General features: G+C 32.2%; 1 protein-coding gene across 2 annotated transcripts in view; it reads right to left on the bottom strand.

Moving 5' to 3' along the window:
• The window catches only part of DPYD (dihydropyrimidine dehydrogenase), a 1,007,953-nt gene that overhangs the window by 320,970 nt on the left and 668,914 nt on the right, over positions 1-18,069 (bottom strand). For both annotated transcript variants that reach the window (XM_051993281.1, XM_051993280.1), the window contains exon 16: positions 2,939-3,022. In XM_051993281.1, the coding sequence (XP_051849241.1) occupies positions 2,939-3,022 (84 nt within the window). The remainder of the gene's footprint in view (positions 1-2,938; positions 3,023-18,069) is intronic.

The following is an 18,069-nucleotide window of genomic DNA, read 5'->3' as shown; positions in this document are numbered from 1 at the left end:
TTTCAGGATTTCCATTTTAGTGTTTAGATGAGGATTTTAATTTGTTCTTTTTCTACTGTTTTTATCTGTATTCCCAATTCACAATCTGTTCTTTCTCTATTTTATTGATGTAAGATATATATCTATATCTATATGTATATAGATATAGATATATATCTTCAAAGAACTGCTTTGGCTATATCCATAAATTTTGGAATTGATGTTTAATGAAATAATTTATTGTTTCTGTGATTTGTTCTTTGACCCATCCATTCTTTTTTTCTTTTTGTTCATTCATTTCAGTTGTGTCCAATACTTCTTCACCCCATTTGGGATTTTCTTGGAAAAGGTAATAGAATGGTTCACCATTTCCTTCCTCAGCAAAGTTTACAGGTGAGAAACTGACTTGTCCAGGATCACACAGTTAATAAGTGTCTGAAGCTAGATTTGAATTCACAAAGATGAGTTTTTCTGATAGTAGACTTGGCATTTATCCATTGCAGCACTTGGTTTCCTCATTCTTTAGTATTAGGTTATTCAGTTTCCAATTAATTTTTAACCCATGCTTCCACAGCCTTTTATTGAATATATATATTTTTTAATTCATTAGAGTCTAAAAACATTGCATTTAGTTTTTCTGCTCTTCTGCAATTGCTTGTGAAGATTTTATGCCTTAATATATAGTAATTTTTTTTTTTTGTGAAGGTGCTGTCCTCTAACTGCCCAATAATAATAAATTCTTAGAAGTTACATGTATCATGTTCCTATATAGAAAGGTAAATAGTTTAACCTTATTGAGTCTTTTATGATTTCTCTCTTATCTTTTTTTTTATGATTCTCTTAAATATTATATTTCAAAGTCAAATTTTCTATTTAGTTCTGGTTTCTGTTTATTCCTAGTTTCCTAATTTCCTTCCTTCTTGGATGCTTTCCCAATCTTTTAAAAATGAAAATGATAACACTGATTGGTGATGGCTGGGTTGCTGATTTAGCTAAAGATTGTGCAAGATTCCATGTTGTCAGAAAGCTCCTTGTTAACTACTATCAGTTAGATAATTTAATATCTAAACAATGTCACATATTTTAGAGAGCTAATGTGAAAATTATTTTGTATTCAAAAATGAATTTAAGATAGGTTTTCTTTGGTAGATCCTCTCTAGAATAATTTTCCAAACTACCATACCATATTCCAAACTACCAAACCATCATATTAAGATGGCTAAGTGGTCTAGAAGATTAAAAACTCTGGAGTTTGAGCCAGAAAAAATGCAAGTGAAAATCTTGCCTCAGGCAATTTCTAGCTATGTCATCTTGAAAAAGTTACTCTATCTCTTGGCCTCTGATTTTTATATGTGATGTAAAGAGAATGATTTTGATGATTTTTAAGTGCTTTTGTGGAAAAAAAAAACAATATTCCAAGATATAACGTCACACAAAGTTGTGTTATTCTAGTATTAGGGGCTTTTATTCCCTCCTGCAGATGAGCTTCTATCACAAAAAGCTAAGATTTAACTTCTCTAAGTAGTGAAAGGGTTAAAGGGGAAATTTTGGCTCTAGTTGGGAAACTATGATTGCCTGAAACAGTTCCTTACTTTTCCCCTCCACCTTTCTCTCCACCTGTTGAAATCTGATCTTGTGCTAGATAAAAAACAAACAAACAAACAAACAAAAAAAAAAACAAAAAAAACCTTTAAAGTAATTTAACTCACTCGTGGAATGCTTTTTATCTTATGATTTCTTTTGATTGGAAGTTTTGAGTCTTGTATTTCATTCCAGAATTCCTCACCATCTCCCAACAAATTTGGCAGTGTGAATCAGAAACTAGGGAAAACATTCCTTATAAGAATGCATTTTGCCTAACTCAAGTATGTTCTGAAGTTTAATAAGGTGTTTTCTAAGATGCTTTTGAATCTTCATATTTCTATATAAACCATGTTCATTTTAGTAGGTTAAATTAAGTCTAGCAAATTAAGTACCACATGCTTACTTGAAAATCTGGATTCCTGCCTAGCCTCAGAAAAATACTAGTTGCAAGACCATATATAGGCAAGTCACTAAATCTCTCAGTTCTCTGGGCAACTTTCTAAGACTTTAAATAATGGATAGAATTCTACTCTATATCACTGGACAGAGTTTCCACATTGGGAACTGTTTATATCAGTGTAAGTATAAGTCCTATTTGCTTTCCCATTAGAAGAAAAATATCTGGAAAAAGAATACATTCAGCAGACATGACCAATCTAACATTACTTAAAATAGTTCTTTTTATGGTACTGATACCATTATGGATTTTTTTCCCTACAAGATGAAAAGCTAAGTAAAAGCCAAAATGTTTTAATTTTAGCAAAACAATCTTTCAAGATCTCATCCTACAAATCTGTGTCTAGGTTATATTTTCACAATTCTTTTGCTTTACATTCAAGTTAGTCCATTAAAAGTAGTATAATGTGGAAGTTTCTATGCATTATATACAAATATAAAAATAGTAACAAATTCTTTTTGTGACTCCCCAAACACAGTTAGGGAATAATGATCAGATGCTAAAAAATGTAAAATGCAATTTGTGCTGTGCCCCATTTACTACAAAATCACTATGAACAATGCACTTTGGCCAGGATATTGCTCTAGGGAAACTGGATCAGCATTAAGAATGAATAAAGAACATTGCATTTGAAAGCAGCTAATTCTGCCTCAGCGCTTTTAAAAACTATTTGTTATGATATTACTTCCTGTCAAGCACATAATGTAATTTTTTCCTCAATAAAACTAAACACTTTGTGTAATTTCAGCTTCTCTCATTTTCCACTTTTTAAGTACTAAATATTTAAACAATGCAGACCTGAAACTCTCCAGCCAGTAATGTGTTTCATAGGCCTAGAAGCCTGAGGTGCAATAACCATCAATACACTGACCTGCAATGCTGCTCAGATATGCAAAAGGAAGAAGTAGAAGTCCTTACCTGCCCACAGGCTAAGCCCATTCCTCTTTCTCCCATGCCATGTGAACATGATAAATTTAACTCCAGGGCATCTGCTCCGGCAGCCTTTAAAATATGCAAAAAAAAAAAAAAAATCAAGAAAGGAGAAACAAAACTTTATTCACAGAATGAGACTTTTTACAATTGCTATCTTGGCAAAGGTCACTCTTGTTCAATTTTAACCCATTCATAGTAACTTTTTAGACTATTTTATATACACAAATACATTCATATACTCTGAAACTTAAGTTTGTTTGAGAACATCATTTGACTTGTTGTTAGATACATCTGCCTAATTCAAATTAATTCAAAATTAGTAGTTGGACTGATTTTTTTTTTGAGAAAACTGTTAAAATTAATCCAATTTAATTATATTTAAATAGAGTAATCCATTCCTTAGGTGTTTTCAAGTCCCAGTGGGAGGAAGAATCTTTCAAGATGACAAGGTCCTCAAGATGCTACTCTTTGCTCATGAGACCCTACTATTTTGAGGCCCCACCATATTTCTTTTCTTTTTTCTTTTCCTCAGTTACATGTAAAACATTTTTATTATACATGTACATATATTTAATACTTACATAATATGTAAGTATTAATTATTCTGTATATGTCTCTCTACTTCAGAGGATGAAAGGAGAAAAATAAAATTTAAAAGATGCACAGCAGAGAACAAAAGAACAATTAATAAGGAAGTAAAGATGGATATTTGTGACTATAATTTCTTCTATCATACTCTATTGAACTAGTAATTTGTTGTTATATATTTTGAATCCTCTCTGATATACTGCTGGGCAAATGACAATGTTCTCTTTTGTTTTGTTTTATTTTGTTTTGTAGTCATTTTCTCTTTTTCTCTTTTTCTTATTCTGCTTTTTAAATTAAATTTTAAAAAAGAAATATAGCAGGACTTGGGCAGGGAGTAAATATAAGAAATATTTCTTACATATTTTATATGAATCATATTGAGAGAGAAAAATAAAAATAAAAGGAAAAAATGATGAGAAAATAAAAACAGGAGAAAAAAGTGAACATAGTAGGTGTTGATATATATTCAGTCTTTATAGTTCTCTCTCTGGATGTGAATAGCATTTTCCATTCAAAGTTTATTGGGACTGCCTTGGATCATTGAACTGTTGAGAAGAGCCAAATCTATCATAGTTGATCATCATACAATCTTGTTGCTATGTAGAGTGTTTTTCTGATTCTGCTTGCTTCATTCAACATTATTTCATATAAATCTTTCCAGGCCTTTTTAATATCAGCCTATTCATCAGCATGTTTTGTAGAATATAGTATTCCATTACTTTCATATACTATAATTTGTTCAGCCATTCCCCAATTAATGAGCATCTAATCATTTTTTCAATTCTTTGTCACTACAAAAGAGCTGCTACAAATATTTTTGGACATATGGGTCCTTTTCCTCTTTTATCATTTCTTTGGAACACAGATTATTTTTTTAAATATATTTTTTTTTATTTGCAAGGTAATTGAAAGTAAGTGACTTGACCAAGATCGCATAGCTAGTAAGTGTTAAGTATCCGAAGTCTCATTTGAACTCAGTTCCTCATGATTCCAGGGCTAGCACTCTATCTGCTGCACCATTTAGCTACCTCACTGCCCAAGTCCTGCTATATTTCTTTTTTAAAATTTAATTAAAAAATCAGAATAAGAAAAAGAGAAAAACAGAAAATGACTACAAAACAAAATAAAACAAAACAAAAGAGAACATTGTCATTTGCCCAGCAGTACATCAGAGAGGATTCAAAATATATAACAACAAATTACTAGTTCAATAGAGTATGATAGAAGAAATTATAGTCACAAATATCCATCTTTACTTCCTTATAAATTATTCTTTTGTTCTCTGCTGTGCATCTTTTAAATTTTATTTTTCTCCTTCCACCCCTTGAAGTAGAGAGACATATACAGAATAAAAATAAGAATCTGGAATAGAATTTTTTTGCTTCAGTGGAAGTGAAGAAGACATGTAGAAATCATTATATAAAGAAAAAGCAAAAAAAAATCTAATTAAAAGAATAAGCAAGGAAACTAAATCTTGCTAAATGAAATTATAGACAATGAAACAATTTAGAATACAGTAGACAATGAAATAGCACCAAGTAGCAAATAGCACCAAAGAGCATCCAAATTCTAAAAAAAAATGTTAAATGAGTTACAGGAGCAAATAAACAGTAACACTATATGGGGGAGGACTTCAATTTTTTTCTCATAGACTTAGATAAATCTAACCAAAAAAAAAAAAAACAAGTAGTTAAAGAGATGAATAAAATTTTAGAAAAGTTAGATGCAATAGATCTCTGGAGAAAACTGAATAGGAATAAAAAGGAATGTACCTCTCTATCAATGGTATGACACACAAAAACTGACCATTTATTAAGTTTAAGACCTCAAGACCAAATGCAAAATATCATATGAATTAAATCAATCTTTTTTCAGATTGCAATGTATAAAATTACATTCAATAAAGAATAATGGAATCATATCACTGGAAACTAAATAATCTAATTCTAAAGAATGAGTGGATGGGGGCAGGTAGGTGGGACAGTAAATAGAGTAGCAGTCCTAGAGTGAGGAGGACCTGAATTAAAAATCCAGTCTCAGACACTTGATCCTCATTAGCTAAATAACCCTGGGTAAGTCATTTAACTCAGATTGCCTCACAAAAAAAAGAATAAATGGGTAAAAAAATCATAGGTACAATAACATTCAATAATTTTATTAAAGAGAATAACAACAATGAAACAGCATACCAAAAAAAAAAAAATCCTCAATTAACACCAAATTTCAAATTGGAAAATTAAAGGAGAGACTGATAAAAATTGAAAGTAAAAAAGCCACTGCTCTAATAAATAAAAGCAGCGATCTGGGTTTATTAGAAAATTGATAAATCATTGTTTAATTTGATAAAAAACAACAAATAAAAAACCAAGTTACCAATATCAAAAATGAAAAGGATTAATTCTCACCAATGAAGAGGAAATCAAAACACTTATTAGGAGATATTTTGCCCAACTATATTGAAAAATGAATATAAATTATGGTCATGTTCAGAAATTTATAAAAGATTTTAGGGATTTTTTTTGCATTGTCAATCACTTTACATTTTTTTTTTTTGTTCTGTTTTGTTTTGTTTTTTGCTGAGGCAATTGGGGTTAAGTGACTTGCCCAGGGTCACACAGCTAGGAGGTGATAAATGTCTGAGGCCAGATTTGAACTCAGGTTCTCCTGACTTCAGGGCTGGTGCTCTATCCACTGTGCCACCTAGTTACCCCATTTTACATTGATAATAACAGCAGAAAAATTTTAATAGATTAATTTTAATGGAAAAATATCACTGAAAATAAGGAACAATGCAACATAATTACTAAAAAGAATTCTCCTAACTGAATTAGATTTTCCATATCATACTTGATTTTTTTTACTATAATACTATTATAGTATCATCTCTTTTTATTAATATTTCATAAATAAAACTATTTTCAATATTTAGTGAGATAAAAGTATAAAAATTTCCATAAATTGAATTTTATACACATATAATCAATATATGTATTGTATATACATATGCAATACATATGCAAATAAGAGTTGATTGCCTACCACATGATGAAGAGTCAGGAATTTGGATCCTAAATTTAGGCACTATGGGCTACACTCATACTCTGGAGGCTCATAATCTTAAGAAAAGTACAACATGCAAACAAAAGTGTATAAGCGAGATATACAAAATCTATTGAAGATAATTAATCAAAGGAATATAGTAATGTTAAGAAACAATGGGAAAAACTTCTTATAAAAAAAAAAGGTCCAATTTTATCTTTTGAACTTAAAAGAAGCTAGGAAAGCCAGAAGGCAGAGATGGAGAAGAAAAGAATTTTAGGTTTGGAAGATAACAAGTGAAATTGACCCAGTTTCAGGAGATGGAACATCTTCTGAGAGGAAAACGGAGGAAAAACCTTGATTACAAGGTTTTGAGGACTGAGTAAAGTCAGGTATGTGCTGAAGCTGGATTGAATAGATGTCAAGAGCCAATTACTGAATTTTCAGTATTAGCATTTTATACCTTGGAAATTAATAAACATTATAAGGCAGGGTTTGGTTTATTGATTTGTTAGTCTCTAGACTTAAAAAAGTGATGGAGACCATGTTAATGAAGATTTTAAACCAATTTTATTTTATTTTTCAGTTCCAAATTATGTCTCCTTCATTCTCCTATCCTACCCATTAAGAAGCCAAAAAAAACCCCAAACCCATTACAAATATGTATAGTCATGTGAAAGAAATGATTAACTGAGTTGAAAAAAGAATCCAAAAAGAAAAAAAAAAGGAAAGAACAAAATATTCTTGAATTGTACTTGAAGTTCATTCTCTCTCAGCCTGAAGACAGATTATCATACTTCATCATGAGTCCTCTGGTCATGGTACTGGTTAAAGAAATAAAATCTTTTAAAGTTTATTATCTTTATAATTTTGTAGTTGTTATATTAAATGTTCTCCTGTTCTCTTCATGAACTAAGGTGTACAGGGCCGCAGATAGTAGGGGAACTCCGGGGTAAGGTATAAGACCCTTCAGCCCAGAGTGAACCTGCTGACAATGTCTGGTTCAGATTCCCATCTCCCCTAAGGGCTCTCACCTATCCTGAGAAGTCAAGAAGGGTGTGACCACCTGTGTTCTATTTGAAGCAAAGGATACTTACAGTAAAGAGATGCATTTACATATTAATAGCAGAGTGCTTATAGTTAGCACTTGCTCAGTGTGCTATAGTGATGTAATCATACTAAGGTGCTTCAAGGCTGAGAGGACTGGAAATAAATGGACTCCATCTTTGACCATCCCTGTGGGTCTTCTGCTTCATCACTTCTTCACTAAGACCAAGGACTCGGGCTGATCCCAAGATCCTCCAGAGAGCTAGTCTGGACGGTATATTTTGGCTCCCTAGCATGGGGGCTCTAGAAAGCATAATATGTTTTGGCACCCCAATTTGGGGGCTCTAGAAGCACACTACACTAAGATTCATACAAGTCTTCACACCTTTTTTTTTTTTTTTGAAATTTTCTTGTTCATCATTTTTACAGCACAATAGTATTTTACCACAATATTATACTATAATAAGCCATTCTCGAGTTGATGGGTATTCCCTCAATTTTCAATTCTTTGTTAGCCTCAAAACAGTTTATATCAATATTTTTGTGCATTTTGTGCAATGCATTTTTTGTGCAAGAAGGAGGGAAACATAATTTGGAACTGAAAAATAAAATAAAATTGGTTTAAAATCTTCATTATTAACATGGTCTCCATCACTTTTTTAAGTCTAGAGAGTAACAAATCAATAAACCAAACTCTGCCTTATAATGTTTATTAATTTCCAAGGTATAAAATGCTAATACTGAAAATTCAATTCTTTTCTTCTTTCTTTGATCTCTTTGGAGTACAATCCTAATAGTGGTATAGCAGAATCAAAGGGTATACATAGCTTTTTGGGCACCATTGCAAACTGTTTTCAAAATGGTTGGACTAGTTTATAACTATTATGCCATCCGTCATTAGTCATTTTCTGTTTTGGGAGGAGGTATAATCATCTTAGTCAATCTGATGGGCATGAAGTGGTATTTCAGAGGTGTTTTAATTTGCTCCTCTAATTATTAATGATACACAGCATTTTTTAATATGGCTTTTGATATGTTAGATATCTTCCTCTGAAAACTTTCAATTCATATCCGACCACTTGTCAATTAGGGAATGGTTCTCAAACTTGTAAATTTGACTCAATTTCCAATATATTTGTAAAAAGTGACCTTTATGAGAGAAACTTGCTATAAAGATTTTTTTTTCCTGAGTTTCCTGTTTTTCTTTTAATTTTGGTTGCAAAGCTTTGCTTGGGAGCTTTTGATATATTGTATATATGAGCTTGTTGTTAAACACTACCATCATGCCCCTTAGCATAAAATGTATTAAAAGAAGACATAGGGGAAAACTTATAATGGGTTTTGAAAGTCAAATGAGTTTTCTAAAGAGTTATAATTTTATATATATAACATTTAGACTGTTGCCTAACATTTTCTCTTTATTTCTGCTTTAATTTCTGTTATAAATGAAAAATCGATATATAATGTATTTTTTCCTATAAGATCTCAAGATAAAAATACTAACAGTTTATATGTTTATTTGGTAGGAACATGTACTAGAAAATTTTTTTCTCAATGACCTATGAATCACAGGTACAAACTCAGAAATTTTGCTAGAATTATTTTATTTAAGATTTCTTTTTAAGCCAGTTTACTCCTTTAGTCAATTTCTTTAATACCATAATTTTACTCATAATTGAAAATCTCATAAATACTCAGTACAATGTAGTAGTTCATCATTTCTTATTGGTCAATAATTGGCTTAACATAAATTTCCTTCCCATCTAGCTGGCCAACTTTTTGGCTTTCCCTATTCTTAATTAATGATGGATTTTAGTAAATTCAAAAATTCAGTACCTCAATTATTTTAAAATAATTGATAGTTTTTGACTGTCTTCATTTATGACTGAATTTTCTCCTTCCACATTAAGAAAAGCTGACTTGAACATTCAGACTGTTTCCTAACATTTTCTCTTTATTTCTGCTTTAATAATTCTTTTTTAAAATACTTTATTTTATTGGAAATTATCATCAAAGAAATTTCATGTGAGAATTAACTAATTAAGAATTATAAAGGACAAAACAGTATAAGTAGTATATATTGATTTAGTTACAAATAAATATTTCTAATCTATCACCATTACTACAATACCTAAAATACAGCAAATAACAGGGGTTATTCATTAACACTGACAAAATAATTAAGTTAGAACTATAAGTTAGTATCCTGCTCTTGTTCAGGAGAAATAAAAAACAAGCAGCATTATTTTGGAGTCATCTAGTCAATAAAATCTTATTCTATGAACAAAATAGCTTTGAGGATTTAAGAAAATATATTGGATAATCAAGAATACTTTCCTTCATGGGTAACTTCTGTTCCATTTTATCCCATAAATTCTATACACCTAACATAACAGAACTTTTATTTAGCTATACTGACATAGTATGGTCACCCAAGGAGCATCTGATTATCCATTAGTCTCTTTATATGAATGGCACATTTCCTTTCCTGGTTATTAATTTATTTCTTATACTTCAAGTTCTAAGAAAATTCAAGACAAGGATCTTAAATGAGATGATTGGTGAACATCTAGAAAAGTAATTGGTAATGACAAAGAGTTAGCATGACTTCATGAAGAACAGACCATGCCAGATTAATCTCATTTCCTTTTTTGACAGACAATTAAATGGTAGATGAAGGCAATACTGTGAATCATTTTCTTAAATTTTAAAATGTATTTTCAAACTTTTTCCATAGATAAATTAATTATACTTTTTTTTTGTCTTTGAAAAATACTATTTCTTATATAAGTTGGCTCTTAGGGAAGGAGTGGGAATACCAGAGGAAACTATGATTATATTAAAAAATAACAGAAGAAACTTAACTAATTAATAGAATTAATAATTATAATTAATAAAATAAACTAAATTAGTTTTGCCATTTTATGTTCCAGTTAATCTGAACTTTCCAGGTTTTATAATAAAAACTATGTTGTTTTTAGCCTATAGTGCCATAGTAAATGTCAGTATGGTAGCCTATAGTATCATACTAACAATTTACTATTTTGTAGATGAGAATTCTCAGGCTCAGAGAAATTGAAATAATTTTTCCAAGGTAACAGTTGTCCCCAGCTTTAAGAAAAATCTTTATCATCTCATTTTTTGTGAATCTGAACAGAAAAAGCACTTTCAGTGTGTATGTATGTGTAAGTGTGTGTGTGATATGAAGGCATGTTTAAACTGCTTATTTTCTATTCACTTTAAAAACAATCTATAATATTTTCTTCTTGAATGGTTGGTTATAAATGTGCATTTAGTATGATCTACCTTGAGAATTCCTAGGCCTGACAATGTTTTTAAAATAGCAGCCTGACCAAGGTTTTAAGTAAGAAGGTATAAATTAAATATCTAAATCTCAAGAAAATGGTATCATATACATTCCTTATAAAGTCAGTGTAGATTTATATTTCTGTGAGATAATTGAAACAATTATTTCTATGTAGACTTGCTATTTCATTGGTAAAGGAAACTCCCTTTATTCATTCAGGTCAGCAACTCATCTGGAACAATCTTAGAAAGTGACCTGGGACGCCAAGAGATTAAATGATTTGTCATCAATCATACAGTTTGCCAGTGGTCAACATATGATATCAGCACAGTAGAATCTGAACTGAGTTCTTAACTGTAAGATGTTTCTTCCATCCTTTTACACAGAGATGCTTCTAAGTCTCCCATGGACACTCAAATGACTTTACTATTTTATCAATGTGGGCATTTTTTTCCCAAATCACCATAGTTCACCAAACATTCTGGATTCTTATTCCTTTTCTTCCTACATTGAGTAATCTCCCTGTTAATACCTGCCCTTGACATGCACCTAGTTCATTTGTTTTTGATCGAGCACTTCTCTGTTGACAGGCTTTTCTCCTGTTCGTCTCTGAAATCTCTTATTTGTTATATACTGCAAACTCCTCTCACCTACCATGGGCCTCTCCAAAGCTTTCAATATGAATTTTCAGTTCTTTGGAGATTTGTTTCATGTCTCACAGACATATAATAACAAATACTTTCCCCATAAAATGTCATGTTTAAAAATTAAAATTTTTTAATTTTTAAAAATTATAATTATAATCTTTTACTATGCCTTATATTATATAATAAATGTAGAGGTGAAGCAAGGAGGAGTCTACAAACACTAGAAGTTGCTGACCCTGCGCCAACAAGGTCCAGGTTCTTTGGAAACATAAAGGCTTTCCATTGTCAATTGTTGAATTAAATTTTCACAAAGTGGTTATTAAAACAGGGGAAATATAATCTGATTCAGAGATCTGTTGTACCAAGAAGTTCTATCCTTTTATATCTTACTTTAAAAGATGCTTTTTCCTACCAATTATATGTAGATCAATAAATAGAAAATAGATGGCTAATTTAGTTGATATTTATTCTGTTAAGTAATACAGAACCTATAGGAAAATAATAGAATATATGAGATTGAGAACTTGTATAGGAGTTAGGGAGGTCAGGATTCAAGTTTGAGCATTGGTAAGGTGAGTTTCATTACTGAGAAAATCTTTTACCAAGAAATAGTCCCTTCTCTTCCCATTAAAAAAGTTTTATCTTAAATTCTTAATTTACTAAACCTTTGTTTATAGTAAATAGTAAATTTAAGGTCTTTGATATTTTCTATGTTTTAAAAACAAATATTATGGGTTTTGAGAATCTTTGAGGTTATCTGGTCCTCAGCTTCTTAAACATGGTTTGTGACCCCAAAAAGAGTCTCATAATCGAATGTAGGGGTTGTAAAATTATAATTTCTTATCAGTAAATGTCTGATTAGTATACATTTTTATATGGCTATATATCTGGAATCACATAAAAATTTCTTAGGTGAAAAGGGATTGTGAGTGGAAAAAAAGTTTTTAGAAGGCCTGACCTAGTCCAAATGAGGAAACTGAACCTAAAAAGGTAGACAATTTGCTCATACTTATGCAGGTAATATAAATCAGAGAGAGAAAAAAGAGCAGCACAGCACCTCCAGTTCCAAGTTCTGGTACCTCTGACATGTACTGGCTGTGTGCCCTTAGTCACTTTTTAAATTCTCATTGCCCCAAGGGAACTCTCTAAAACTAAATTGTTGAAAAATTTCAGATCTTCATTAATAGAGGGAATTTCCTGCCTGGGAATTTTAATAATAATGAAATCATACTTTCCAGTTTAGGAAGAACTACAACTCTCCTGGTCTTTAAGTCTGTAAACCACCTTCTTCTATATCATTTTACTCTTCCAACCTGTCACAAAGAGCCCTTTGCATCTTTGAGGAATTAGAAGGGGTCAGAGTTTAATTATGCTTTTAGGACCACGTAGTATTAGAAATTCTCTCTGGCCATAGACTTCGAAGTTATATCATTGGTATTTAATGACTGATTTCAGCTACTGTTGAGTTTGAGGCTTTATTTGAAACCATTCTGTTCAATGTTAAGCCTCATTGAGGCAAGACCTATATCTTAATTACCTTTGTATCTCCCTTATTGCTTAACAGAGTGCTTTGCAGATGGTGGATAAATGATTGTTTAATGAATGCATATATACAACGTACTTCAGTAAGATTTAGGCATAATTTTAATCTTGATGAGAGATTTCAAAACATAAAGATAAACATAATAATTTATTTTGTATTCTATCGACAGTCGCCCAAAGGGGCAACTACAGCTTATTACCAACCACAACTCACACTAATCATGAAGAAAGCTGATATAGAGCAGGGCTTAAACTTTTTTCACTCATGACTTCTTTTAGTCTGAGAAATATTTATAGGATCCCAGATATACAGGGATATAAAATAGGTAAACAAATCACACTTTTAATGATAAGGTGTTGGAATCCTTACTAACTGCTAAGTAATTAGAGTTGAGAAGGACAGAACCTTTGGATTTGGAGACATCCGAAGGGCTCCAAGCCTCTAAACCGGCTGTGCCTTTGAGAAGAACTAACTCCAACATTTGAACTCTAACAATTAAGATAAAATTTGTTACAATGAATTTTCATTAAAATTATCTTAAAAGACAAAAAATAAAATATAGCAACGAAAAAAAAAATCTCCCCCTTTCTTTTGTTTTAAAACATAGGGGGTTTCTGAGGGGGTACACATAAATCCATCAATATGGGCCAGAACTTTGTAACAGATATACATGGTATACATAAATCCATCAATATGGGAGGCATTATACATAATTTACATGAGCACATAGCAATATAACACAGGCTAGTAGTAATGTAACAAATAACAAGAATCAATCTGAAAATTTACACATGTCCATAAGTCCTAGAAACAGTCCAATAGGATTCCATTGTCCATTAGTTCATGTGCCAGGAATCTAATAATTCTTGTGAGCACAATCAGCAACAGAACCACCCAATATTTCTTGGGTGTTCTCCTTTGTTTCAAGGGTCTGCTCCATCTTTCTGCGATGGACAAGGCGAATGCGGCTCGTAGGCACCCATCTGATTCCTTCTCCACCTGTAGAGATGCAAGCAAATCCTCTCCCCCAAGCAGTTAGCCTATCTGGTCCCTTCCATTCACCACTTTCTGGGTCTCTCCACATCACCTGGCGATTATCTAAGGATAGTGGAGCTGCTCGCACTGGACACTGCTCTTCTGGTGGGTTATAAAACCTGTCTGCTGGAGCCAGTGCATCTTTATCAAAGATTAAAAAATTAATGGTATAGAGAACTAAATTTAGAAGTTCTCTAGGGTTACCCGTGGCTCCCCCTTTCTTTTGTTTTTGGAGGAGTGTCTTAATGTCTCTGTTTCTTCTTTCTACTATTGCTTGACCTTGAGGATTGAAGGGTATGCCAGTAGTGTGTAGAATCTTATACTGTGCACAAAAGTGTTCAAAATGTTTGGAGGTATATGCCGGTCCATTATCTGTTTTTATTTCTTGTGGCACACCCATAATTGCGAATGCTTGAATGAGGAATTCAGTGACCACTCGGGCTGTCTCTTTTGCTGCTGGTATGGCAAAAGTGAATCCTGAAAAGGTGTCTACCACAACGTGGATAAAAGACAGACGACCAAAAGATTTATAATGAGTCACATCCATTTGCCAGATTTCATTGGGTCTCAAACCACGAGGGTTCTTCCCTGGAGGCAGTGTAGGAGCGTGGAAGGGAAGGCAAGCTGTACAGCTTTTCACTATGCTCCTAGCTTCTTCTTTTGTAATCCCAAACTGTAAACGCAAAGCTCGAGCAGCCTGATGGTATTTAGAATGGGATTCCTGGGCCTCCTGAAATAAAGGCGTACTGGCCAACATAGTTAAAAGGCTATCTGCCTTTGAATTTCCATCAAAAATAGGACCTGGAAGTCTACTATGTGAATGGACATGCAGGATATAAATCTTTCCTGGATGCTTTCTCACTTGCTCTTGAAGTTCCTTAAAGAGCTGATATATATTAGAAGCTGCAAATTTTATTTGGGCTGTGGCAATTCTTTGTACCACACCTACTGAATAGGCTGAATCAGATATTATATTTATGTCGCCTGGGTAATAAGTGAGAGTTAGCAATGTTGTGACCTTTTTCTTCTCAAAACGCAGCCAGGTGATAAAAGTTCAGATCTTTTATTATCTCCAATATAGCCCGGTTAGCTTAGAGGCCTATCTCTCTGCTTGGTTCCAAGAGCTCTCTCCAAATGTCACCAAATCCAAAGGTCTGGTCCTACAGCCTCTGCCTCTGCTTTCTTCAGCCTCCAGCCAGCTCCAGTCTTCATGTCATTCCGGTGAAATCTCGACTTGTAGCGTCTTCCTCTCTAGAACTCTCCAACTGGCCCATTGGCCTATTTATGCTCCTTCCAGAGAGAGGGATTATGGGTAGTTCTACTTAGTACCTTGTTTCAGGTTCTGCCAAAACATCTTCTTGTAAGATTAAATCAACTCTAATTACTTAGCAGTTAGTAAGGATTCCAACAATAAGGAATCATAATTTCTTGACCATCACATTCAGTTACAAGACTTCATTTGGGGCTGCCAACTGCAGTTTAATAAAATGGGGTATAGAGGATGATATTAGAGAAATATATGATCAGAAAAGAGGGCTATTCATGTAACAAAATAATTGACAAATAAAGTGGATATCCTACAGGTACCAAAATAATGTCAAGAGAATTAACTTGGGGAGCAATGCTCATGAGAGGATATTTATGAATACAGAGAAGAAACATAGAACATATCTAGTTCATAACCTGCCCCTATCATCAACAATATTAACAGTAATAATAAAAAAAACTTTTGAAAATAAGATTTAATCTCATTATAATTTTTTTTAAAAAAGTTTTCAAGTTCATGAATGTTCTAGCCACAGGGTTAAAGGGATAATTTGTAATTATTAGACTTCATCATTATTTATATATGATTTGGGGAGATTTTCGTGATCTGACATTGTAGTGAGTTTTATATCATCTCTACCTGGAAAATATATTTACTTTAAAATTAGGTTACAGTATTTTGAGATGTAAAAATTTTGAAATACTTCTAAGGTGAAGCAAAACATATCATTTAAAAGTATGTATATGTGTAATAATAATATTTTATATTTATTCTGTAAACAAACACCTAAATACCAGAATTTGCCTGAAGTCAAGAAGACCTCAGTCCAAATCTGGTTTGACACTTATTAGCTGTATAAGCCTGGCCAACTCATTTAACTTTTATTTATCTCAGTATCTTCAACTATAATATGAAGATATTAATAGCATCTTCTGATAGAAAGAACACTAACATGGATAGAATCATGAATACCTAAAATGTTGAAATAAGCCTGTCTATGTAATTATGATATTTTATTTTTAAAGACCCTATTTTTTCAATATTGCATCAAAAGCAGTTTTTTTCTTCATTTTGGTAAGGGACGTGTGTGTATATGTAAGTGTGTTTGTGTGTGTATGTGTATACAAGTTTAATTTTTTTCTGCTTATTGAAATTAATTGATATGCTAGAAAAGTAAACTACAGAAACACTGACATTCTTGATATATTATATACATAAATACTAACACATATACACATACATATTTATGTGTGCATATATACATGTGCATACAAATAATCTGTAGCAAAATAGAAAATTGTCTCATGGTTTCACTCCAGAAAGGAGAATAAAAGAGTTGACAAAGTCAATTTCATCACAGTGACAAAGGTAATAAAAAGTCATTTAGATGGACATTTGGTCATATTGCTTTGCATTTATCAGAAACAAAGGAAAAGACCACTATGAAGATAATTGTAATATATATGTCAACACCAGTTGCAAAATATGAAGTAGAGAAATTCTACAAAGAACTTGACAAGATCCTTCAAATTAAAGCAATTTGCACTGAGATATTTGGAGACCCTTGTGTGAGAGTGGATATAACAAAACATGTTGAAAAATTGGTTTAGAGATAAAGGAAAGGAACCAAAAGATTATATATTATTCAGAAATCTCTTGCCTGTTTAACATGTAAACCTTCAAGAAGAGCAGATGAGAGTGTTGATCATTGTGAGCACCAAGCATCATAATAGAAAATAAAACTGACTTTATCTTAACTAATTAATTCTAATTCCAGAATTAGCAGTCATTTTAGAAGGGACTGTCTTTGTGCAGTCAGATCATTGACTTGTTAGACCAAAGGTCAAAATCAATACCAAATTAGAGAAAAGGATAAAGATGAAAAGACAATTATAGGAGCACCAATCTGACCTAGTTAAACAAGCTGTCAGCTCTGAAAAATAATGGGAATGAAAAACAAATGACTGATTATCCCACCCCAAGGTTGAAAAACCTCTGAAACCACCTCAGCCAGCAAACATTTGTTGCCAAGTGAAGAGAAAGACATGATAGCCAAGGATAACACCAGTTTGGAGAAAAATCTCAATTGAGAATTTCACCAGGGAGGTTAGAAGAAGAATATAAATAGTGCCAGTTAACAAAACAGCCCAAAGCAGTGGAGCCTGAAGATATTAGGCTCCTAGAAGCAAGATCACATGCCAGCAGCATTTGTAGCTATGAGTCAAAGAACAACAATAAATCGATGGGAAATGGAACAGATAGACATTACAATGTTTCCATGATGATTTAGGCTCATCTGCTGGAGCCACCAAATTTGTACTCCATCACTTTAGAGGAAGCTGACAATTATATTTAGGAAGTTGAAGTCAAGAGAGCAGCTGGACCTAAGGAAATGCATATATAACAAATACATCATGGAAGTAAGTATGATAGTGTCAAACAAGGATTTGCTAGTCAATGTTTAACAGTCTTCCTGAAAAAAAAATGTACACACAACATATTTTTTGAATTTATTCTCTATTATTAACATTTTATTAAATCTAGAAAATCAACAAACAATAAATCAAGCCATAGTTTGTAGTTTTTGTCAATTTTTAAGGTATAGAAGCTCAAATGAAAAATTTAATAATCAATTCTCCCAAA

This window comes from Antechinus flavipes, chromosome 4 (assembly GCF_016432865.1).
Source record: "Antechinus flavipes isolate AdamAnt ecotype Samford, QLD, Australia chromosome 4, AdamAnt_v2, whole genome shotgun sequence".
In the NCBI taxonomy this organism is placed as follows: domain Eukaryota; kingdom Metazoa; phylum Chordata; class Mammalia; order Dasyuromorphia; family Dasyuridae; genus Antechinus; species Antechinus flavipes.
The sequence above is the reverse complement of the archived record's forward strand: the minus strand, read 5'-3'. Positions and strand labels throughout refer to the sequence as shown.